General features: G+C 42.6%; 1 protein-coding gene across 2 annotated transcripts in view; it reads left to right on the forward strand.

Moving 5' to 3' along the window:
• The window catches only part of Adam23 (ADAM metallopeptidase domain 23), a 144,795-nt gene that overhangs the window by 863 nt on the left and 119,199 nt on the right, over positions 1-24,733 (forward strand). For both annotated transcript variants that reach the window (XM_051153932.1, XM_051153931.1), the window contains exon 2: positions 991-1,208. In XM_051153932.1, the coding sequence (XP_051009889.1) occupies positions 991-1,208 (218 nt within the window). The remainder of the gene's footprint in view (positions 1-990; positions 1,209-24,733) is intronic.

A 24,733-nucleotide genomic window follows, 5' to 3' on the forward strand; every position in this document is an offset into this window, starting at 1 on the left:
AGAGGTATTTGGTGGCTCCTAAGTCCTTTAGCGCTCTCTATGTAACTTCCAGTGGCAGGGAGATGCAGCGAGTGAGCAAGTTGCTTCTTGCCTTGGGGAACCTTCATATGAATGTGCGGGCGGGGGTGGGTGGGTGGGTGGGGATGCAAAATAGTGGCAGATAATTTTTTTCCTCAAATTCCCGACTAGGTATAGTCTCTGCTGTTGGAATTAAGGTGAGGGACGCATACGTTGGGACCCAGAGAACGAAAGTCTCCAAGACACTCTGTGCGCATGACCTTTGCCTGTGTTTTCCCAAAATGCTTGTCATAATGAGCAATCAGAATAATACAATGTTGAGCACATTGGTGGTTGGAAGTCACTGAAAGCAGAAAGCTGGCCTTGGCAGTAAAAGAAAGAGAATTTGGAAAGCTGCCAGCACCTATAGCCCTTGATAGCAAAACAGTTTTTTGCTCATCTCAAAGTTACAAAGAAAGGGAATCATATATATATATATTTGAAAGAATTACTTTACATTCAGTGTCCATGAATTAAGCACTCAAGTTATGTCAGGAGTGTTCTAAGCTTTCTGATGGGGCGATTTTAAGCGGGGTACAGTTGAACCCCTGTATCCTCTGAAGGGGGAGGGTCAGGACCCTTGAGTATGTTCAGTGGCTGACTCCTCTCTAGGCCCATTCCACCGCTGTCCTCTCGTAGTTCAGACGTTCAGATATAAGAGTGGATGAAAAAGGTATACATGGCTATAGTACATGATTGTGTAAGCTTCCCTGCTTACTAAGCTATCCAGGCCACCCCACTGTCACAAAAACTTGTTCTTCTGTGTCTCTACTTCCTGTCGCCTTAGGAGTAGAAAACTTTGTTAATGTAATTAATGGGAAGATGCATTTTAGAACTTGAATATTTACTGGATGTATATGTGTGTGTTTGTGTATATTTGTGCTTCCTGATTTCCTCCCCCCCATCCCCCACCACCCCCCTCCCCTCCTCCAGCTCCGCACTGGAATGAAACTGCAGAAAAAAACCTAGGAGTCCTGGCAAACGAAGACAACACATTGCAACAAAACAGCAGCAGCAGTCCCAGCCACAGCAGTGCAATGCAGAAAGAAATCACACTGCCTTCAAGACTGGTATATTACATCAACCAGGATTCGGAAAGCCCCTATCACGTTCTTGACACAAAGGCCAGACACCAACAGAAACACAATAAGGTAGGCAGGAGGCTGAGTGGGCCCAAGTTACTGCCCTGTAGAGCAGGGCAATCTGCCTCTTTCAGTTTGACTGTCTGCCAGAATCTGAGTCCACACATTTTAGCGCAGCGTTTTATTAAGAAAGCAATTAATACGATGATAGAAGAGAAACTAGGAGGAATTAACTTGGGATTGACTAGGACAGGGTTTACTGTTTGCTTCTTGGATTAAAGGGACACAACACTTTCAGATGTCTCGTGAGAAACTCTGTCCCCTTGTCTCTTGGGTACCTTGGCACTAAATAGTACGGTGCGAACTTGTGTGCGGTCTTGACTTGTTCTAGGAGCCTTTATGTAAGAGTGCAGGGATCTACCTCTCAGGAGAGAAAAATTCCTCGTGGTGTGTAGAGGGAAGGCCTGAGAGGCAATGTGGCTGTAATTTCCGCAGCACTTCTTCCAGGTAAAACTTGCATTCGGAGTTGACTTTATTTCCTTAACTGGGCATTAGGGAGAAAACATTGCTATGGTACAGTCAGTCAGTAAACACTTCAGCATTTCCAGACACTATGAAGAACAGAAAACAATGACTTACATAAGATATAGACCAGTTTTGACTGACATCGTCCTCGAGGACACTGGGCGTGGACGGTGAACATTAGAAAGTGGCATGGAGCTTGGAGAAGATATTCCAGTGAAGACAAAAGTATTTATTGCCTCAAGAGTTTAAGGGATCCCCTCTCCTGAGTCTTAATGTTTGAACCAATGATAGTTTGCAGGTCTTCACAGGTGGGCACTGGAGCCTTTGGTCTTTATGAGGTGCAGAAAACAGACCCCATAGGCTACATATTTCCTTTGGAACTGTCCCCGTTCTGCTGGCAAGAGCAGGATCTGGTTAAACATGGAGAACTTAGGCAGAGCTTCTGTGGTCTGCACCAACACGTGGTTAGGTTTCCGAGACAGAGGCAGGGAAGATCTCCGTGTCATAGATGGGGAGATAGGGACCCTAGGCCTGTGTGTGTGACTCTGCCAAAGGCTTAAAGCAACTATTAGGTGTGAACAGTTAATTGCTACTATTTTTAAAACAAGCAAGGTCCCTGAGAAAAAGCCTTCTTCATTACCAAATAGCTTTGTTAACCCCATTGGCCTTGTTTGTGTGGTTTTGAGGGGGCGGTCTCCCACGTGACTGAGACGACGCGCTTCTCCTCTGCCAGGGCCTTTCTGAAGGTTTTCTGTAACTTAGTGGGGTGACTACTAATACATGGATAGAAGGAGCGGGTGTTGTCTTTAGGAAGAGATGCCCAAGGCCCCCTTGATAACATGCAGGGAGAACTAAATAGGTCCCCACATGAGTGATCCCTATGGTAAATGGGGCCGGTCGGTGTTACTCAGGTATACTTCTTAAACTCCAGGGCCTTTCTACAGGGTGCTGGAGGATAGCCAGGTCTGCCTCAAAGCCCACTTTAAAAGACCGTCTAAGCTCTCCTCATCTGAGATCTGAACAAGTTTTCAGTGAAACTTCTTTTGAACTCAGGCGGTGGGTACTATGACTAATGCTCAGGCTATGGTCTAGCCTTAGATGGCTGTTTTGTTTGTGGGTGTGATTTCATTGCCTGTGTCTGACTTTATGATAATAAGACCTATTGACCTTTCACCTATGATGCATATAGACGAGTGGCTTCCTCCCGTGGAGGTGGAGCACTGGCTTGCTGTTGGAGTGACTGAGTTTCCTGATGCCCCCCGGCCCCCCCCCCTTAGCCTGCTTTCTTTTCTACTTTTGAAAAGAAACATGGAGGCAGGAATGATATTTGAAAGTCTTTTTTTTTTCCCTTATTAGTTTAGTTCAGTAAACATCTGCTGTACATTCCTCACATGCAAAGCTGTACGGGAAGGGTTCACAGATAAGTGTTGCAAGGATGAAAATGTAGTGTTTATTCTCCAGGAGACGCAGACATGGACGAGGCAAGTTTCTGAGACAAGCCTGGGTCAGATTTTAATAGTACCGATATGATTTGGTGGCACCCTGAAATTTCCTTTTGTGGTCTGTGATTTCCTTTTCCCATGTGTCTTTAAGCCTCTCATGGATTGGTCAATAAGAAGTGTTGCATGTTTTCCACTGGATCTTAGGATGGCTTGCTTAACATCAGCACTGAGAGACACACTTGTCATCTCAGCTCTTTCACGAAAGTTACGACGAGAAAGTATAGAATTTCACCATCACAGCATTTTCAAAAAGAACTTTTGATTTTTTACTATCTATTTACTTGGACCTTTCCTTGTCCTGGTTCTGTTCACTGAAGCACATTTTAATGAATGCTTTAGGAATGCTGAGTCACTGTGGCTGTCTCCTGGATCCCTCTGGTTGGAGGTAGATTTGGAATGGGACATTCCTAAATCTAGGTTGCAAGGCCAAGCTCCACATTTATGTCTTAAGAAGTTTCGTAATCTTGCATGTGGCTGCGTCCTTAATACTGAACAGCTGTGGAAGTTAAAATGCTTATTAACTCTTTGATAATGGGGGAGCTTGAAAGTTGGTTGTGTGGTGCACCTCTGTATACGATATTGGTTTTGAAAACCTTAGCATTTCTTTGTCAGGGAATGCTTAGGAATTGTTCAAGGTTAGTTTTTTTGGTCTGTCAGTTTGACACAAACTAGGATCATTTGGGAACAGGAAATCTCAGTTGAGAATACGCCTCAATCAGAGGGCCAGTAAACAAATCTTGAGGACATTTTCTGGATTAATGATTGATGTGAGAAGTCCCAGTTTATTTTGGGCAGTGCCACCCTGGGCTTATGGTCCTGGATTGTATAAGAAAGCAGGCAGAGAAAGCCATATGAGCAAGCCAGTGAGCAGCACACCTCCATTGTCTCTGTTTCAGCTCCTGCTTCCAGGTTCCTGCCTTAAGCTCCTACTCTGAGTTCCCTCAGTGATAGACCCTGACCTGGAGTGTGCAAGCCAAATAAACCCTTTAGTCTCCAGGTTGCTTTGGTCATGGTGTTTTATCACAGCCACAGACAGTGAACTAGAGCAGAAATGATGTCAGTTTCTGCCTAGAGTGATGTTGAAGAAATGATTGTCCACGTGGCTCCATTTTTTTTTTGTGAGAAGTGAGCATCTTAGAACTATGCCAGGACAAGAGGCATAAAGTAAGGCAGTTTAAAGTAGGCAGGGAATGAATAGGTATCTTGGACCTAAATAGTTAAGGGTTTTGTTTTGTTTTGCTTTTTGACTTTGATATATTCCCAAATTAAGATTTCTTTTTAGGCGACCTTGTTGTCTGATAGTTTGTTATAACAATCTCTGTATTACTGAAGATGTCAGTTTACTATCACATAGGAGTTTTATCACCCACTAATGAAAAATTTTAATTTTTTGTGAAACTGGAAAAATCACATATTTAGTGTCATCCCATTTTCTGTCACATAAGTCCAGAATTCTTGGAGTCATCAGGGTGACGATGAGAGGCTTTGTCATGGGATAATGTGGTGATGACTGGTGGCTGGGGCCTTTGGATGATGCTTTAGGATCGGGGTCTAGTTCCTAGAAAGATGAAAGTGCGGTTGAAGGCTTGGGACTTTCAGCCTTGCTAGTCGGGAAAGGACCTTAAGACTAAGTTGATCATCCTGTCTAGTGGCATGATCGACCACATTTACGAAGTGAAGCTTCCCTAAGGGTACAAAGGGATCGGTACTGATAACTGGTCATGTGGAGGTCCTGGGAGGGTGTGGCACTATGACAGGGCTTGGAAGCTCAACACCTTTCTGCCATACCTTGCATCATGCATGTCTTCCACCTGGCTGTTTATCTGTCTGTTTTATAATGTCCTTTATAGCCACTAGTAAATGTTTCCCCTGAGTTCAGTGAACTGCTCTAGGCAAATTAATACACTCTGAGCGGGGAGTGATGGGACGCCTGAGCTGTGGCCTGCTTGCCATCAGCTCAGCTTGGGGATTATGACTGGCATCTGAAGTCTTGTAGGACTCAGCCTTCAACCTGTGAGATCCGACACTGTCTCCAGACGGACAGTGTCAGAACAAAATTTAGTTAGAGGACACCTGGCTTGCTCGTCATGGAGAATCTGCAAATTTCTTGGTGTGTGGGGAAGAAGCCCCAGACAACTCATGTCAACAGCATTGTGTTGAGTGTTGTGTGAGGAAGGAAGATGGAAGAAGAGCTTCGTATTAGCTTATGTCTCTTTGTTATCAGGACTTGCACGTCTTTATGAGTCTACGTGGAATTATAAGATTATTACACGTAACAGTGTATCACCAATGCAGTATACAAATAAAATGGACAATAGATATGGACAGTAGGAGAAACAATTTAGACTCATTCATTCATTCATTCTTCATTCATTCACTCCTCTCTGAGATGATGCTGTGAAGTCTTTTTCTAAGAACATTGGTCAAAATTTACTTGTCTTTTACGTGGTCACTCTTCTCCCTGAGAAGGAGTGGAAAAGGAGCATGAGGTACTGTTTAGGGTCTGGGGAAGGTGACTTAGCTATCAATGGGGTTATCCAAACAAATGAGCTCTTGTCACAAACTGACTTTTACGTAAACAGTCTACTCCTTACTCCCCACAATTTCAGGCTGAGGAGAGAAAAGAGAGTTTAGTGAATTCAACCCCTTCCTTTTTTGGTGGTGGGGCTTGAACCCAGAGACTTGTGTATGAAGCACACATTTACTTCAGAGCTGCACCTCAGCCGTGAGAGAATTTGGACCATAGTAATTATGTTTTTGCTTTTACTTCAGGACAAAGATGCTTCCTTGATTTTCTAGAAGCCGGAAACTCCATTTTTCTTATGGGACAACAGAAAGCACAGTCTGGGACAAGGAAGTCCTAAGCATTTCTTTTGCAAAATATTCTTAATGCATTCTTAGAAGTCTCGAATATATGTTTTTATTGATCCTTATCCACTAAGAAGAACCGTCCCTTTTGTGGGACATGGGAAAAAGAAATCTCTGGAAGTTTCTTGGAAAATGTCCATATTTTAGCTAAAGATCTGTTTGTAAATTTTTTACGCTGTAGAAACATCTCTGCTTCTTCATCTCCACACTATGTGACTTTGGTTGATGGGTCTGATGTTGCAGAGCCCTCCCTCTGTTTTGGTGGAATAATCAGTCACCTATTAGGTTATATTATAATACAGACTTTGATGTGGACTCAACCAACCCCCTCAGTTTTCTAGGAGTTTCTAGGCAGTGCTTACAAACTTGTGATGTATAGAATTCAGTTGACAGTGGTGTCATTTGCAGGACTTGGAGTGCTGTATCTCTTGAGTGGATTTTTTTTTAATTAAAAATTTTTTCTTGAGTCAGTTTTTGATGAAATATTCATATATAAGAAAATATATAGAAGGAATGTGGTGATAGCCACAACATCTCATGTTATAACCATGCAGAAATTAAAAACATAGCCTACAGATTCTTTTAGATAGTTTTGATACTGAGCTAGATCATCAGAAGAGGCAATTTTAGTCTTGAGTTTTGGCATTATATATGTGTGTGTGTGTGTGTGTGTGTGTGTGTGTGTGTGTGTGTGTGCGTGCCACTAAGCATATGTTTATACTGTTTAAACTAGCAAAAATACCTATGAGTGGCCACCTGCTGTATTTGCAGTTTTTCTTTCAGGTATTTCAGTTACCCTTCAGCTGTGAGTAAGGAGAAGGATGGATGCAGCAGGTTAAGGTGTTTAAGAGACCAGAGATGGGGGTGTGGCTAGTGAGAAAACAGTTCTACTTAATTCTTTAGAAATCTAGTGACCAAGGTTTATAGATTCAGCAGTTGAGATTTATCACTGGTGCCTTCAAAGAGGACTAATAGTTAGAGAGCTGCAGACAGAACCAGGGTTTGACTCCATCTCTTTCCTGGGCGTAGCCCTTGGTAGAGAGAGGTGGAGAGTGTCAGAAGTGGGAGGTTGTAAAGACAGATACAGGGGTTTGCTTTATCCCATGTCACAGGGTGAGTCATAGGAGGGGGCTCGTGAAATGAGCATGGTGCTCATCATTGGTCCTGTGGCTCACGGAGAGCTCACCTTCTATGAGGCGAGGCAGACAAGGACAGTGACAACATCAGCCCATTAATCTCAAGCACTGACAGGTGCCTGGGGAAGATACACAATACAACACAACAGAACACAACATGGTAGGGAATAGTGGACACAGCAATCTCCTTTGAAGGGCAGAGTGGGCCTAGCTGGGTGTTGCTACAAGTTGCTACAATTGTTAAGAAGTAGTTCCTGGTTAGAAAAGGTGGATGCATGCTTTGGTTAAGGATAGGTGCTGGAGAAAAAGACAGCAGCAAATAGTCCCCATCCTTCTTCCTGGTGGAGTGTCAGAGGTGATGTGCTTGGGTGTGGCCTTCATGTCTATGCCATAACTATCTGTTGGAACAGAGGGCTGTCGACTTGAGGAGGAGGGAGCAACCTTTGCTCAAGGAAATTAGAGAGAAGAAAGGCCTGGGCCGGCCCCTAATCCTGTTCCTTAGACTCTAGTTTGAACGTGTTCTACACAACTTCGTGTTGGAAATGCTATTCTCAAACTCATACATTAGTGGAAGGTGACGGTGAAGTCCTTGGAAAGTAATTGGCATTGGAGAGAGTCATGGTGGCAGGGGCCGCAGGATGGCATCAAATGACTTCATATGAAGAGCAAGAGAAATTCTGGCTAGAACATTCAGTTTGCCATGTGATGCCCTCAGCTTTGTCATGATGCATCAAGAAGGTCTTCTGTACTCATCTACTCTGTGGTGTTCAGTTACAGCCGCAGACAGCAGGCTAAAGCATTCTCTTGCTTCTGTGGTACCCCCCTTTATTCCTTTTGCTTTCTTGGCGTCTTTGGGTATTGGGATTTGGATCCTTGTCTTTGATTCTTTTCTTCCATCAAGTCTAGACCATTTCTTAAAAATTCATTTTCTCCCCCACAGTCAATCCAAGCAGCTCACAGAGCTGACCATGCTCTTGAAAGAAGCCTGGCCCCAGTGTGGTGCCTGAGTGGTGGCTTCTACTCAGGGCCTGGCTCATTCTTGCCAACTATATAACTGCTGGTAGCATCCTGCCTTCACTTTTTGGGCTCAGTGACCCACTGCCCCTTTCTTCTGCTAGTCAGAAGACCCAGGACCCTTTACCTGGTGGCATTGCCCAGGTTTGGTGGCTTCAGCCAGCAAGAAGAGAGAGCTATACCCACTGTCCCCATTTTTTTCCTCACTGGAGCTGCTGCCTCCCAGCATGGAAGAGTGAACTTGGGGAGTCATTTTTGGCTCTTCTTTCCTTCATTTCCTGCATATAAATAGTCACTTATCAAGTCTTGATGCGCCTCCCTGAATCCACCCCCTCCTCTCTCTGCATTGTGTTCTTGTCATCGTCTCTTGTCTCGTTCTCTGTCAATCCATCAGCCCCACTGCTGACAGGTTAATCTTACTGGAACACTTATTTCATCACGTGACTCCCTCTCTCCACATTCAACAAGCATAATTTCAGCTGGCTACGTTTTCCTCAGGTGGAGCACAGGTTGTGCACCTCCATTCCCTCCCCGTCCACAGAGACACTGTTGTCTCTCTCTCTCTCAGCATTCCTCTGGGTCTGCTTGTCCAAAGGTCAGTCCACGTATGGGGGAAAGTCTGTGTGCACCATTTCATCCGTCCCTGTCCAAACTATGAGGCTACTTTCAGAAAACCCTTGTGCTCCATGAGAAGAGATGAATCTGTTAATAACGTGTCCTGAGACTTTGAAGTCCAAATTCTGTTAAATTCCTACTTAGCTCTGATGGTTTTGTCACACGCATCTTTACAACATGAATAATTTGTTGCTCCTAGGGTTTGAGTTTTCAAAATAAGTTATTTTCCTTTCAAGAAAGTACATAAATCACAAAGTACATAATCGTAGAGGTTTATTCACACACAGTATTTAACTCTTGATGAACACAGGCACCTGTTCGGAGCCTGTGTAGTCACAGTTTAGTGAATACTCAGGCAAAGGCCACGGATGTCTGGGTTTTGCAGTGTTACCAGGGAGTCTTTGTGTTTAGAATTTATGCACGTTTAGTACAACTTTAATAGGGTTTAGTGCTAGAAATTCTATTATAAAGGGCATAGATCTAGTTGTCATATTTTATCTGGAGTAATGATTCCGAGAAACAACCATGCTCTTTCGTGGTAGGGCAGAGAGAGGCCTGCATCCTTGGGAACCCACTGTGGTGCAGCTGTGAGTGAGTCTAGTTCCTCAAACAAAGTTTGTTTTGTTGACATCTTCTTTAGCTAGAGAGTGGGCAGAGGCACATCTCCTCGCCTGGAAAATGGCAGATTAATGGATCGACATCCAATTGGAATTCTTCTGTGATGTACACTCATTTGTTACCAAGATCAACCTCAACACGGAGCATTTTCTAACAGTTTGAGATGAGAAGGGTGGGATGCGAGCACATCCCCTTTCTGTGATGGGCACCAATTACAGAGTAGTTAAGTTTAAGTAGGCTGCTAAACACAAGTAGGAACAAGCTGGTGGCTGGCTGCATCGCTCTTGGGCTTAAGTCTATCTTTACACAGCTGGGGACACTCACCTCTTTACTTATCCCGTGGCAGTGTCCTGTCAAGGGACCTGTCTTGTCAAGCTTTAAATCCTAGGTGATCGCAAGAAGGTCTTCCTCCTCCCGCCTGGTGGGATTGAAGATATATTTAGGAGTAGTCTGGCCTAAGCATTAACAGAAGCTAATCTCACAAACAGCAACAGCAACAGCAGCAGCAGCAGCAGCAACAACAACAACCTAAAACAAAACAAATCGAAAAACCAAACCCCTCCAAAAGGGCTGGAGATAGCTCAGCTATAGGGTGCTTGCCTACTACTTGCAAGGTTTTGGGTCTGGTATATTACACTGCTAGAGAGAAAAATAAACAACTTTGATTTGATTTTTTTTTTTGACTTTGGTTTATTTTGAGTGTCTGCTGAATTCCAGGATCTCTCTGGAGCTTGCTTCCCCTCAGGATGGACGTTTAAAAACGCGTGTGGTAAGTTGCAGTATGGCTTACTAAATTGGGTGTTTTGTGCTGTCTTTTGTCACAGGTCTGCTAATGCGTATGAAAATGGCACTGTAGCTGGGCTCCACTAGTGCTGTAAATCAACCCAGGCATAGACAAGTCTTTCCCTCTCGTATCTCCCAGCTCTTTACTTTTTCAGTGAAGTAGAACATGTTAAATTAACTTGCAGCTCAACTCTCTAATGCTTTGTAACAGCAAATGCAATCTGTAGCTTTTGTACTGAACTTGAGCAATTTTATGGAGGTACTGCCATTCCTGTAACCACATAGACCTCATGTTTATTATATCTATGGTCTGGATGTGGAACCTTGGCCTCTAGACTTTCAGTTTTTTTTCTCTTTTATCACACTTCCATGGGTGGACCATAGAGAGATGGCATTGCCTTTGAGATAAAACATTTTTTAAAAGTATTTATTTAAAATTGTTTTCGAAATACTTATATTTAAATTAGTATGTGTGCATGTGAGTGCAGTACCCACAGACACCAAAAGGGGGAGTCCTCTCCCATAGAGCTAGAGTTGAAGGTTGTGAGCTACCTGCCGTGGGTGATGTGGACTCAACTCAGAAGAGCAGGACATTCTCTTAACCACTGAGCCATCTCTTTAGCCTAGAAACTTGTTTCTTGATGAAAAGTCCTGTGAGCTAATGACACCCGAGCTGTATCCCTCGTGTGTGTGTGTGTGCGCGCGCGCGCACACACACACACACACACTGCTTTCAGCATTTTCTAACATTAACCGGCTTTTTTGGTCTTTATTTTACCCCCTCCTAGCTCCCTCCCTCTTTCCTTCCTTCCTTCCTTTCCCCTCTCCTTCCTTTCTTTTAATTTTTGAGACAAGTTAATACTATATAACTCAGGCTAGCCTTGAACTTACAATCTAGGCCCAAGTTAGCCTCAAACTTAAGATATTGTTGTCTGAGCTGCCAGAATACTGGGATTGCAGGTGTTTCCCACCATGCCTGACACCTTGCCTTAATAACTTTTACTTTCCTTTTTCTTCTATTTTTATTATATTATATTTTAAATTATATTTAGATTATATTATCTTAACTTTATTTTTCTTCTGTCGGATTTTCTTTCCTTATGGGAGAGAGAGAGAGACAGAGACAGAGAGAATCAGAGATAGACAGAGAGGTGTAGTTATGTTTGGTTTTTCCAAACTATATGTCAGACATTTGACTCATTTTAGAAGTAATTTCTGTTCTTGAAAAAGCATTCTTGTATACTTCATAGGAGCTTATAGCTTAAAGAGGTGAGTGTCCGAAACAAGTTGAATTAATAAGAGTTGGTAAAGCCACCTTTTTTTTTTTTTGGTAGCTAAAAAAAAAAAAAAAGACAGAACTCTTAATTTAGCCATTTTGTCAGCACATGGAATGCAACCTAACCAGTGATTCAAAACAAAGATGATATTTCAACCCAAAGTAAGGAAATGGCCATTTCATGACCTGGCGTATTCATTTATTTGTGGGACAAATGTGATTTTAAAAAAATCTGGCCATTGTAATGGTTTGAACATGAAACACCCCCCCACAGGCTAGTGTGTTAAAGGCTTAATTCCTAGCTGATGTTGCTATTTTAGGATGATGGACACGTTAGGAGGTGGGGCCTGTCTGGGGGAAGTAGATCTCGGGGATATTATTTCACCCTGCTGTTTCTTGGCCACTGTGAAGTGAGCAGTGCTTGCCACACGCCCCTGCTGAGCCAGCTGACTATGGGGGGAAACTTCTGAAAGCAGTAGCCAAAAGGGCCTTTCTTTTCTTAGGTCACTTTCTTTGTGTGTTTGTCATAGCCGTGTGAAGAGGGCTGTTTAGACTATTAGAACATTTTCTCTGTCTCCTCCTGCTACCCATTCTGCTGCAGAGTGATGCAGAACGAATGGGTCAGGGTTTTTTTAGAGTCTTCTTGCTTTGACCCATGTCAGATGGAAGAAGGCATAAGGATTGGGCCAGGTTTGGGAGCCCAGATTTACCCTAGCCCTTGGGGGGGGGGACGGACTCTGAAAAGGAATGATCACAGGAGGGTGTGCACGATGCCTGATGAAGTAATTAGCTGTGGCCCCAGATTTCCCTAGACCTTTGTTGATAACCAGGGCATTTGGAAATGAGACCTTTTAGTGGGTTGTAAGGCTAGCCTTTTCTTTCTTGCTTGGCAGTGAGGGCACAAAACCCAAGGCTTATGTATGTCAGGCCAGTGTTCTGTTACTGAGCTGTGTCCCCAGCCCCAAGTGCACCTCCCCTCCCCCCCGTTGAGGGTATTGGTAAAGCCCCCAACACTTAAGCTCTAAATAACATAAACCTTAAAATCATTTTTTTCCCCAAGAAGCATCCCAGTTAGATACCCAGTCACTTTTCTTCCCACCCTCTGATTCTCCCAATGGGGCCAAACCCAAGAAAAACTTCAATTTGCCTTTGGAAGTTCTCTGGCTTGGAAATGAAATATAACAAGGGATGGAGACATCAAATAAATAGAGTGTGTACCTACGTTGTCCGGCAAGAAAGAACTCAACAGGACCAAAATATCAGATCCATAGTTTGCTTTTATTTTTCTCACTGGGATACAAGTGAGCAGGATGTAAAAATCTGTGTGCAGGTTCTCCAGAAGAGCTGGCACACTGATCCTCCACTGCTTATAAACGATGGCTTTGTAGTTAGCTCTCACTAATTACTTTGCTAATTGCTGTAGGCTGTTCCTGTGTGACACAGTGGCCTTTCCTCTCTACAGAACGTTCATACACCCGTTGCCCGTATTGATCCCTGTTGGGCTTCGTGAACCAATGAGACATTCAGATGGTGACATTTTAGTGTGTGTGTGTGTGTGTGTGTGTGTGTGTGTGTGTGTTTGTAATGGTGTGTAAAATTGTTTTCAGAAACGGTTGATCATGATTTCTTTCCCTTATAATTAATTTAATACATATTTTTTCATTTTATTTTATTTTCTCTTATTGGGGTGGCATTCATCCTTTCGAGACCCACTGAAGCATTTAATATTGTTGCTCAAGTAGAAAATTTATAAGCTATCCCACTCCTTCCCACATTGTCTTCATAATTACCTCTAAATCTGCCTTCTATTTTTTTTATAAAATAAATTCTTTATGCATAAGTAAAATCTAAAAATCTGCCTATCAGAGATTTAAATTTTATCTTTTCATTTTACTTTCTCGAAGTTTGTGTATCGCCCCCTGAGATGTTTCTGCACCCTAACATGTTAGACGGTTCTGACTAACCTGACTCACTGTTGTGAAACACTTGTTCGCAGGGTGGTGCCCGAGAGCCTCGGACTCTTCCTAGATGGCTACTCTCGCCCTAGTTTTAAGACTCACACTGCAACTCTTACCCTTTTACTTCTTCCTTGATGTGTAATACACAACCCAGGCTGATCGCGTGCACAGTGGAGCTTTAATTCTAACCTCTTCCATACCGGCCTGCCCCTCCCACGTCCTTCCCATGTGGGTACTGGGAACACCATGTTTCCGAGAGTTGATCAGGCTGAGCCCTTTCTCCCCCTCTTTTCTCCTACAGCATCACTTCAAGTCATCAGATCTCACTGTCCATCCAGAAGCTGACCACTTCCCTCTACTGCTGTCCGGCTGCCTTAGTGTGCCGTCACCTCTCGCTTGCATTGTCTTGTCAGCTCTTTTTTTCTGTTCTTGACGCCCTCTCTCCTCACACTCTTGTCATTTGTACACGCCCTGGGCAAAATGATCCTGCTAAATTCCTCTTTGGATTATCCAAGTCAAAAACCTCCAGGGGTTCCCCATCTTCTCAGAGTGGTTTCTGCCCCTCTAACCATAGTGATGTGGTCACTCCAGAAAATTAAGCTCTTACTATTATAGATGGATAGACAGATGTGCTCTTTAAACTGTCTTGGTATTCTTGTTGCAGATCATGTGACTATGCTTACGTGAGGCTCTCTACTCTACTCTGCTGGTCCCCATGCTTTTCTCTGTGCCAGGACCATACTTTCGATAACCATACCTTTGTAGTGAGTTCTGAAGTCGTTAGGTGGCAGCTGAACTCAAGGGTCCCCTGCATGATGAGCACAAGTTACCACTAAGCTAAACCTGCAGCCTCTGCTCTTTTTCCAGATAGGTTTGGTTGTTTGTGTTTCTTTGCCATTCCATTAAAAACTTGAGGATGGATTTTTCTATTTCTGGGCTTGGATCACTCTATTGATTGCTTAGAACAGTGCTGTGCTTTTTTTCTGTTGAGTTTTAAAATCCACGAACCCTGATGGATTTTCACATATCTGTGGCTTTTAGACGTCTTTCATCGAGTTTTGTGGTTTTAGAGATACGTTGTCTTTTGCACCTTTAATAAGTTTATTCTTTGGTCGTTTTGCTTAATTTAATTTTCAGATGGTTTGTTGTAGAGTAGCTGCCTTCAGAAACTGGGGTGTTAGACAGAGAATAAGAACAACAAATTGTGGACATTTATCTTTGGTAAACTTTGTGCTGTGCACTCCTGAGGCCTTGAGTTCGGATCTATAGTCACCCATGTGAAAAAGGGCTGGTTATGGCCGCTCATGTCCGTAACTGCAGTACTTCATACACGGAGATGGGTAGATCTTTAGGGTTCATCGGGTCAGCGAGCCTAGGTGAATTAATGAGGTCCAGGTTCTGTGAGAGACCTTGTTTCAAAAAATTGCATGGGGAACATCGAAGAAGATGTTTGATGCCCTTGACCTCCATACACATTCACAACTCACGTACCTATGCATGGATTCACAGTGTGTAGCTCCCAGAGAGGGCGAGGGAAGTGCCTGGCTTCAGGAATGAGTGGTGCAAAGTGATCCAAGGAGAAACGTGTTTTCAAGTAGTAAAGGAGGAGTGGCTAAGGAGTGGTTTAAAATAGAAACGCTGCTAGCTGGATCGTATTGCACCCATGGCTTATCATCAAATCCTTAGCAAGGCAGTTTCTGGGATAGAATTTCCAAGAATAATAATGTTGGGACTCCAGGGTGAAGGAATGTTACAGTAGGTGAAAAACCATTGGCAGATATACATAAAGACACATGTTCCTATATGTGAAGTCGGCATAACTATGCTGTGTGAAATTCATAGCTACTCTCACATATTTCCCAGCATGGTCTAAGAGTTCAGAGTTCGTGGTGGCACAAAGTGAATAGCAAGTATCTTCCCTAGTGCTCTTCACAGGCTATGGATTTTCTGTTTTTAGTTCTTATAACATTTAATAATTTATCTCCGACCTATTTTTAGATACCCATCAGCCCAAGATAGTATCTTTTCTCCACCGTGAGGAAAGGTGAGTGTATCTCACTGGAGTGGGCTGCTTTCTTCTCCAACTCCTGACTCTTACTTCTGACATATTCTTTTTCCTTTCTTTTCTTCTTCTTCTTTTTTCTTTTTTTTTTTTTGGTGGTGATTTTTAAGCAGGTATTATACACTTAAAATGATCTTGAAGGGATGTAGTTCGAGCATTATGTGTCTCTGGCCTCTAGAGAGAGATGAACTTAGAGACCCAGGAAGAGCAGCTGGAACAAATTAGCCCTCTATGATGGGTTGGCAGGAGTGCATGCTCAGCATGCAAGGCCGTGGGGAGGGTGATGGTGAAGGACAGAGAGACAGTTTGCGGAAGGAGAGGGTTGCCTATTTCCTGCTGTGTTCTTTGCTCAAGGTAAGGAATGGGCCAGAGGACAAAGGTCTTGTTTGGATTGCTTTCTCATTGGGTTAGGAAGATACCGAAGTGTTTTTTTTTTTTTTTAAAGTGTTTAAAAAGGTCATCTGGCAGTCCTGTTCAGGGTGGACCCCTGATAAGCAAGAATGGATGTAAGGTGTCCATTTGGGGCATGCTCACAGCTGTCCAGGGCAGAGACCGTGTGGTCTGCACTGGGCTGGTAGCAGACGCCTGACAGTTGAGTAGGTAGATTTGATATGTTTAGAGATGGAGCTTAAAGCTCCTTGGTGATTTGGCTGGAACAGGAGAGGAGCTGAGGCACGTGGGAGAGAGGTGTCTTCCCCAAAACTGTCCACATCTTCACCTCTAGAATCTGTGAATATGGCACCTTCCATAACAAAAGAGATTTGATGGGTATAATTAAACAGGATTGCGGAATAGGATTGCAGTGCAAGCGGAATCATCTGGGTGGCCTCATGCGAGCACTGAGGCCCGTACGAGTCAGAGTGACAGAAGAGGATATGACAGTGGATGCAGATGCACGCTGAGAGGGGACCCTTGAGCCCAGAGTGTGGTGCTTCTTGGGATTGCTGAAAACAGGGAAATGTCTTCTTCCTGGGTCTCTCCAGTTGGAACCAGGTTCAACTAACACCTTCGCTCTAGTCTGTAGACTTTGATTGGGACTTTTGACCTCCGGAATTGTCAGATAACCATTTGTGTTGCTTGTGGCCGTGATCTAAATAGACATTCAATAGAGCGGGCATAAGAAACTAACTCGGAAGTCTGGAATGCCTAGTTGGCATTTTTCCTAGGGAGCCCATAGAGGAAGTATAGAAGCCAGAGGAGAAGGCTCCCTACTCTGCTGCAGAGGCTGGCTGGTCATCTCTCTGAGTGACTTAGCTGTGGTGTCAGGGACAGGTCGAAGTGGGATGGAAACGTGGGAGCTGTCATCAAGCAAATGACATTTAGGAACTGTGGAGTTTCATCCACCCAGAGGATGTTGCCTCAGTTGTGGAAAGACAGTTCGGATAACCTCCGAACACAGGCTCCATTATGACTCCATTTCGTCTCATTTCTGGCTGTTTAAATTACAGTTGTTTTCTTTTTGAGTCACCAAATGACATTTCAAAAGATAATAAGAAGCTGTCACTTCAGGAGGAAAGAAAGTCATTTTAAGCATCCTCTACAAAAGATTGAAATTTTGGACCGCGCACATAGTTGCATTATTGCTTTCTTTATTATTTTTTGAAGGATATGTGTGTGAGCTCATTTGACAGATTTAAACCTGTACTTTAATTTAGAGGAATCTCTACGGGCATAGAAATGTAAAAATCCTGCTTCTCAGGTGGGTTACTCTACCTGTGGAAAGAACCAAACTTGGCCTTTCTGATCGTCAGTCCCTTCCTGCTTTATTGGAAGGGCTGTGTTGATGGTTGCAAGCGGGCTTTGGAGATAATGTTGAATGAATGTGTGTAAAGCAGTCTATCTAGAAGAATCTGAATGCACAGAGCTCCGGCATATGCAAAGCAGGGATTCTTCGCTGAGGGTGGTATAGTGGGCTCCTGTATACTGTTAGGCAATGCTGAGAGATATTTTTCAGTTGTCCTGAGTTGAAGATCGGGTGCTGGGGTCACCTGTGGGTAGAGCCTACCAACAAAATGTTGTGTAGGTAGCCCACCCATCCCCAGCCAAAGAGACTTTCGGCCCAGGTGTCAGGAGTGGCAGTGGTGAGAAGCCTGCCCGAGACCTTGTAAACCTATTAGCGAGGAGGAAACAGGGAACTGTCAGTCAAACACAGTCTTTGGCTGCCTTCACATAAGTGCCAGAACTTTCTTATAGATTGTGTAAAATTTGGGCTTTTTGGGGAACTGGCTAATTTAGTGTTCATTGATATGGAAGGCAGAAAGAATATGCTATAAGTCTTCATTTAAACAGCATTTTCTTTTTTTTTTTTTTGCATAAGAAAAGAGTATTGCATTTATTATAAGCCTACTTTTAGAAAATTCAGGTCCTCTAAGTAGGTTTTATTTTTGGCGATTTATCAAGTATTGATAGCATTGTGCCCTCTCTAATCATTAGTAGCTAAATATCACCCTAATGTAGTTATTTACTTATTCTAGGTAATAAAAACCACTTGAAATGTCTGTAAATAAAATAATAAAAAATTGAAAAATTACCTAATTTATTTCTTATTTGTTGGCACTATTAAATATCTTGAATCACTGTGGTTTAAAAGGAAACATTCACAAAAAATCCGCTTGCTTTCATATGTTGGCTTAAGTCCAGCCCTGGGAACAGATGCAGGATGAAGAGCTTTGGACAGTGGATCTAGAGTTTTTTTGCTCCTAGGTTTCTCAATACACGTTTGTGCTATTAGTGTGTGAGTGTAGGGGGGAGGGAGGGAGAAAGAGAGAAAGGAAGAGAAAGAGGGAGAGAAGAAGGGAGGGAGAGAAAAAGAGAGAAGGGAAGAGAGAGAGGGAGAGGGAGAAGGGGAGGGGAGGGGGAGGGAGAAAGTCCCACACACAGATGCAGACCTGTGGAGCTCAATGGACAACCTTTGGTCTTCTTCTCCTTCCACTGTGGATTTGGGCATTGGACTCATGCTTTCCCAGTGAGCAGTCTCACCAGCCCCACAGCACAAACTTCGTTTACTGAGTTAGTAAGAGACCCGGTGAAAATGGCATTACTTAGTAGGATGTGAGCCATGTCTTAATGTCCCTGACTTAAGAACACAGCTTTGAGATGGGTGCTATAGACAGTAAAAATAAAGTCAGCAAGAATGACTTTCAAAATCCCCAAAGTCTGTGACAGTGCACATCTGACTGCAGTGACAAACCTGAAACATTAAGAGTAATGCTAGCGTAACTTCTAAAGGATGGAAATGCACTTCCGAAAATGCAGAGGTAAACATCCTGTTGTTCCTTGAGAACACTTAGCATCTGCACAGCCACACAAATGACCTCTGCGCTTTGTAGCAGAGCTAACATTTTTCTGGTCATTGAGGAGGATGGTTTTGTACTTAAGCTTTGTTTTTTTTGGGGGGGGGCAGGGGGTTATTTATTTAATCAGTTTACAGCCTTACCACAGCCCCTTCCCTCCTCCCCTCCAAGTCCCTCCCCACACCCCGTCCACCCCCACTTGAAAATGTTGATTCTTTAACCCCCTGAGTAGATTTGCTTCATATTGATTTTTGCAGTTTTCTCCCATTTGCTTCAGTTTTTCCTTAAACCATAGTTCTACCACAGAGTAAATTTTCTGCTGAATTTACTTCCTTCCTCAGATCTTTAAATAAAAAAGGATTGTGTATTTTTATTTTATGTGTTGGGAGTGTTTTGCCTGCTTGTATGCCATCTGTGTACCATGTGCGTACCTGGTGCTTGCAGAGGTCAGTGGATCTCTGGCACTGGGGTTGTAGATGGCTCTGAGCTGCCATATGGGTCCTGGGAACCTGGTTCCTCTGCCAGAGGAGCAAGTGTTCTTAATTCCTGAGCCATTGCTCCAGCCACCCCGAGTTGTTTTTTTTATTAAATTAAAAAAATTTTTTTGGAATATAATTACATCATTTCCCCCTTCCTTTTTTTTTTTTTGCTCACAACCTCTCCTATGTACTAGTGCCACCTTGCGCTCTTCCAAAGTCACAGGGCTTAAAAAAAATTATTGGTGTGTGTGTGTGTGTGTGTGTGTGTGTGTGTGTGTGTGTGTGTATTCCTAAATATGTAAGTACATCGTGCTTAGTCCAGATAATGAGGCATGAATGTATCTGTTTTTAGGACTAATGATTCGGTATTGGATAACCAATCACTGCGCTTCTCCCCGCCCACCCAAGCTCTTTTACTGGAACTGTTTGGTATCTCTAAAGTTTATTGATTTGTTCATTAATTCATATGCTGGATCATTGACTCATTCCTTATTTTTTTGTTTGTTTGTTGAACATTTTTATTTTTTACATATACATTTATGTTATTACATGCATGTACAATAAACTACCTATAGCAAGAAGAACCATGACACAATCAGGAATTATATAAATGTTACATTCTTAGTGTTTGGGCTATTTGTATTTGACAGCCTTGAAGAAAACATCTTTTCTATCTTGGTGTATCTAAAATTCTGAATGTAAATCAATCTCCATCACATATTGCATCATTATCAGCTTAAAACATCTATCTAGACCTGAAAACATCTTAACTCCTAAACAACTAAACTTCATTGTAAAACTAAGCTACCTGATCTTCAACCCCTTGAAGAGTTTATCTAACTATCCTACCTTATCTTTCTATAGAACCATATCTATCTGCTGCACCTAAGATGTATATTTTTGTGATAAAACTAGACTAGTAATCGATATTACCATGATTTGATCAAATAACAATTAACTTGTATAAACTTATTTATCCTAAACAGCCTGCAATAGCACTTTCAAAGTATTTGAAGTAAATCTTGTATTATAATTGAGTTATATGGGTACAATACATCATATTAGAGTAGAAATATATATATGTATATATAGAGAGAGTATATGAAGAATAATATTACATTTGAATTCTATACCACTGTGTCTAAAATTAAACTTATTTTGCATCTATCTACAAATTCTATACCACTGAATTAAAAATAACCTTGTGAGTGACAATTGAGGCATTAAGTTGAGAAGCAGATTCACTAACCTACTTTTTGTTCTATCTTCCCTGCATGTTTCTATATTCCCCCTTCTTTCTTTTCAACCTCTATCTCCAAACCTAAGAATGTAAGATAAAGGAAAAGAGAGACATCGCTGAGTCTAACCTTGTTTTCTCTCTAAATAAGACCAATAATAATTTGTAACCAATTCCCACTGAAAATAACCCTCTATAGCCCAAGAAAGCAACCAAAAACCTACCCGACCCCCCTAAAAGGAAATGGAGCGTTATTCTTTTAAGGTTTCTTCTTGCTGATTTGGGATGAATAATACCTTTGTAGGGGCCCAAATAAATTCAGAGAAATGGTTAAACAAGCTAGGAATTGCATTTGTGGTCTAGTTTCTAAATGTTGAGTGATTCCAGGCTTAATTAGAGTCCTATGTGGTACAATCTAAAATGCTGGACCAATTGGGATTGGAAGCTTTCTTTGAAACTATCCTGGGAGCTGTCTTGTTCTGATGAGGAACAGCAACTGAAGCACTTGGTGCTGGAACATGAAGGATACAGGATGCCAGTGTCCAGCATGCTGAGAGCAATGAGTCTTGTCAGGTCTGATCCAATGTCAGTGTCGGGTTCTTTTATTCTAAAGCATATAATTTCTCACAAGCATTATACATTCCTAAAATTATAAGTGTATAAGGTGTGCGTGATGCAAAGAACATTTAAGGCTGGTTTGTGCTCTTTGTATGAGCAGGAAAAAAAAGACACCTATAAATCTTCATTCATGCCATATGAAGAATGGCATCTAATAATAATTCATAGGAGTTCTGTAGCCAACAAGAGACATTGTCTGTGCCTAGACATTCATGTCTCAGCCAGTCTCAGAACTATTCCCATATAGTGGGATTAGCAATATAAGCTACCCGCCTGTTCTGCAGTTTAATTTCTTCACATCCTGATTGTATCATTCCTTACTTCTTAATTAGCTCAGTCCCTTTAGTAAACGTTCGCTCAAGATTTACCTCTTATGAACATCAAGGAAAGGGGCCTTGTATCTAGTTGTCAAATCGGCTTCTCTGCTAGGATGTCTAGTGCGTAACAGATGAAGAAAGGCTGGAGGAAGGTCCCCGGTTGCCACCATGACCTCCTCTCCTGCCATCTTCCCTAACTCAGCAAGTTTCTTGCTCCCTTTGGTTACCCAGGCCAATGCTGTAGGGCTTTCTGCTTCCTTCGCGTCACGGATAGCTCTTGTCAAATCTGGGAGCCATGTCCATTGGCTGCCATGAGAACTTGATGACTTCTCAGCAACTCCACCGCCCACCCAGGTCCAGCCCACTAGCACTCCCACCTGGATTGTTGCAGCAGTCTCCTTTTGGACCCTTTGCTTCCTTCGTTGTCACCTGACCTCTTCAGTCCATTGTGAACAGCATATGCTTGAGTGACAAGGAAACAGACTCCAGTGTTATTGAAGAGGTCTAGTGACACCGCAGCGTTTTTAAATGGAGAAATCCATCTCTGGCACATCTTCAAGTTTGGAAGTTACCCTTCCCACTCAAAGGAGCAGAAAGAAACCCCCATCAATGATTATCGACAAAGCCAGAGTTCAGAGCAAAGGACAGAGGCAACTATAGCTGAACCCCAGAAAGTCCAGAACTTGGTAATCGATGTGAGTTCCTGTAGAACGAAAAGAGAGATTGTACCCCAGTGTTAGGCAGCTTGTGAAATGAATCTTATAGAAAGTAGTCAAGGAAAGTCAACTACACTATCAGGAACAGTGTAGTTAAATAGTTGCACATTTTAGCATGTACTTGGAGCAGTCTTCTAGGCAGAGCCTGGGAAACCCACACAAATAGAGGCAAGAGCGTTGGTGTAGAGATCTGTCCAGAGTCACTAAGAGGAATGGTATGACAGCCATCAGCAAGGTGTTTCAAGAAAAGAGCATCTTCTCTAACTTGCTGTGTAGACTCACCTGCTTAGCTTCTCTTAGTTACTTCTTCTTAGTGTTTTCTTTCCAAAAGAGAACTGGAAATATATATTTGGATATGCACAGAGCCATTTATTGTTAGCACATGTAATAACGCTCAGATGAAGTGTGTAATTCCTGGACCCTAATTCACATTTTGCACGTCAGGTTAGCTCGTACCTGATCCTTATGTGGCCATCGTAAATTAAAGAACCCTCTGCCCCAGAGAGACACTGAGGTTGAAAGTAGCCTGCTGAGTTGAAGCCAACATTTCAAGGAGTGGAGCAGCTGAGTAGGGTGTTATGGGAAGCCGTCTCCCGAAGGCTAGTTTTCAGGGTGCTGCTGCTCTTACATAAGCAATTCTGGAAGAGTGGAAATGAGTCACAGACAATAAGCATGGAGCTTGACTTATTTTCTTTCCAAAGCTTCTATTTCATTCTCACTCTCCTCCCTTTGTCCATCCTTTCCTTCTTCCTCATCCTTTCCCTTCCTCTGTCCCTCTTCCTTCTCTTCCCTCCTTCTTCTCCTTCAGGGCTGGTGATTGAACCCAGGGCCTCATGCATTCTAGGTATATGCCCTGCCACTGAGCCATGCCCCCAGACTCTCTATTCTTTCCTTTCATTTAGTAGGGGTTTAGAATTCTGGATAGAGAAACAGAATGTGTTCTTACTTTAAGACAGAGGAGTTGGAGAGAAAGAGGCCCTACATGGAGTTGTGCAGTGAGGTGATGTAGGAATTTATGAGGAGAAGGGGGAAGGTGAGTCACACCTCAGCTACTAGATTAATGCATCAAATTAAAGGTTACCATTCAAAAAGGCAGCAGAAAGAAACTGCTTCCATGGCAACTGTTGTCATAGTTGGATTCTTACTCGTCTTTCACCAACTACACGAAAGCCAAAGAATACAGCTGTTGTGATACTGGTAACGCTGTACTCATCTTTGAATAAGATTGCTCTGCAGCTTGTGATTTTGTCTGTTTTGTGGGCATTGTAAGTTGAATATACAGAAGAGAGTAATTACCAAAGGTTAGGGTATAGAAGATATTTAATATACATTTCCAAAGGGTCTTTGTCCGCGTTGTATTCACGGAGCCCTACAGGGCTGCTAGATAATTACCAAGAGTAATTTTCCTTGGTCTCTCTCCCTTCTCATAATATTAAATATGGCTTCTCTTCTTTGAATCTTCTTTAGAGACAGCAGAGAAAATTTCAGCGCACAGGACTCAACTTATTTATTGGGATGTTTGTTTGGACCATCACTGTCCATGTTTTTCTTTCTCTTTGGTTCCCCTGTTTTTCATATCAGACTTTCAGAGTACCTCAGACTGAAGGATGAGGAGAAAAAGGAAGGCGATAAAACTGGAGTCTCCTTTGTAGATGACTAATTTGGAAAGGCGTTCTTGCAGAAGATTTGCCAGGAGTTTCATGGATCTATAAGCCCAGGCTTTCCTTCCTCCGTCCATCAGATCCAATAATTGAATATTGGCTATACTTCTTTCAGACTCCATGTTTCCTCTTTCTTGGTGAGGTGGCATAGAGGCCAAAGTCAAACAGTGATCTGCTTCTGGGAACGCTGATTTGTGGCCCGTGGGCAGCGTGTGCTTGGCTCATATATAGGTCTCGTTTCTGTATAACAAAAGGAGGCGAAAGACACGGCTTCAGCTTCCTAGCTCCTGCTGAAGATAGATTGGCTAGCAAAACACATTAGCATCTTTGGGTTTACATACATTTATCACATTTACTGATGTCATGAAATGCTTTATGGGATGCATTGTCAAATCTGACTCTCACCACAGTCTAAATTGCATTTTAACACCCCAGTACATTTTGTGTTTCACTTTAAAAGCATGTTTCTGATGCATCTATTTATTAGCCAACATTAGAAATACTTGGTAATTTCATCCTATGAAAATCCTTGAGCTACGTGAGTTCTACTCATTTTTACATGTTGAGACTCCTCCGTAACCCACTGTTACTTATTGCTAGTTTAGTAAATTCCCTCTTCAAATTCTAATAATACTTGTTCATACCCCAAATTTGATGATTAATCACGCTCATATGTCCCATGATGACAAATAATTTTTCGTTATTATTTAATTGGTGCATTATTTTTTATACTCAGTTGTTTTTTTCATTTTATGTCCCAGATGGTCAGCTTCTCAAGTGTGCATCTTAATGTCCTATAACTGTAATCTTTTATAGTCACTCACACGGGGTAGGCTTCCTGTTCCAACTCGTTAGTGGATTAGCTGACAATACTGTGCACAGTAGAACACACGATGAGATTCTCGGCCACGGACTA

Source organism: Acomys russatus, chromosome 12 (genome assembly GCF_903995435.1).
Source record: "Acomys russatus chromosome 12, mAcoRus1.1, whole genome shotgun sequence".
Taxonomy (NCBI): Eukaryota; Metazoa; Chordata; class Mammalia; order Rodentia; family Muridae; genus Acomys; species Acomys russatus.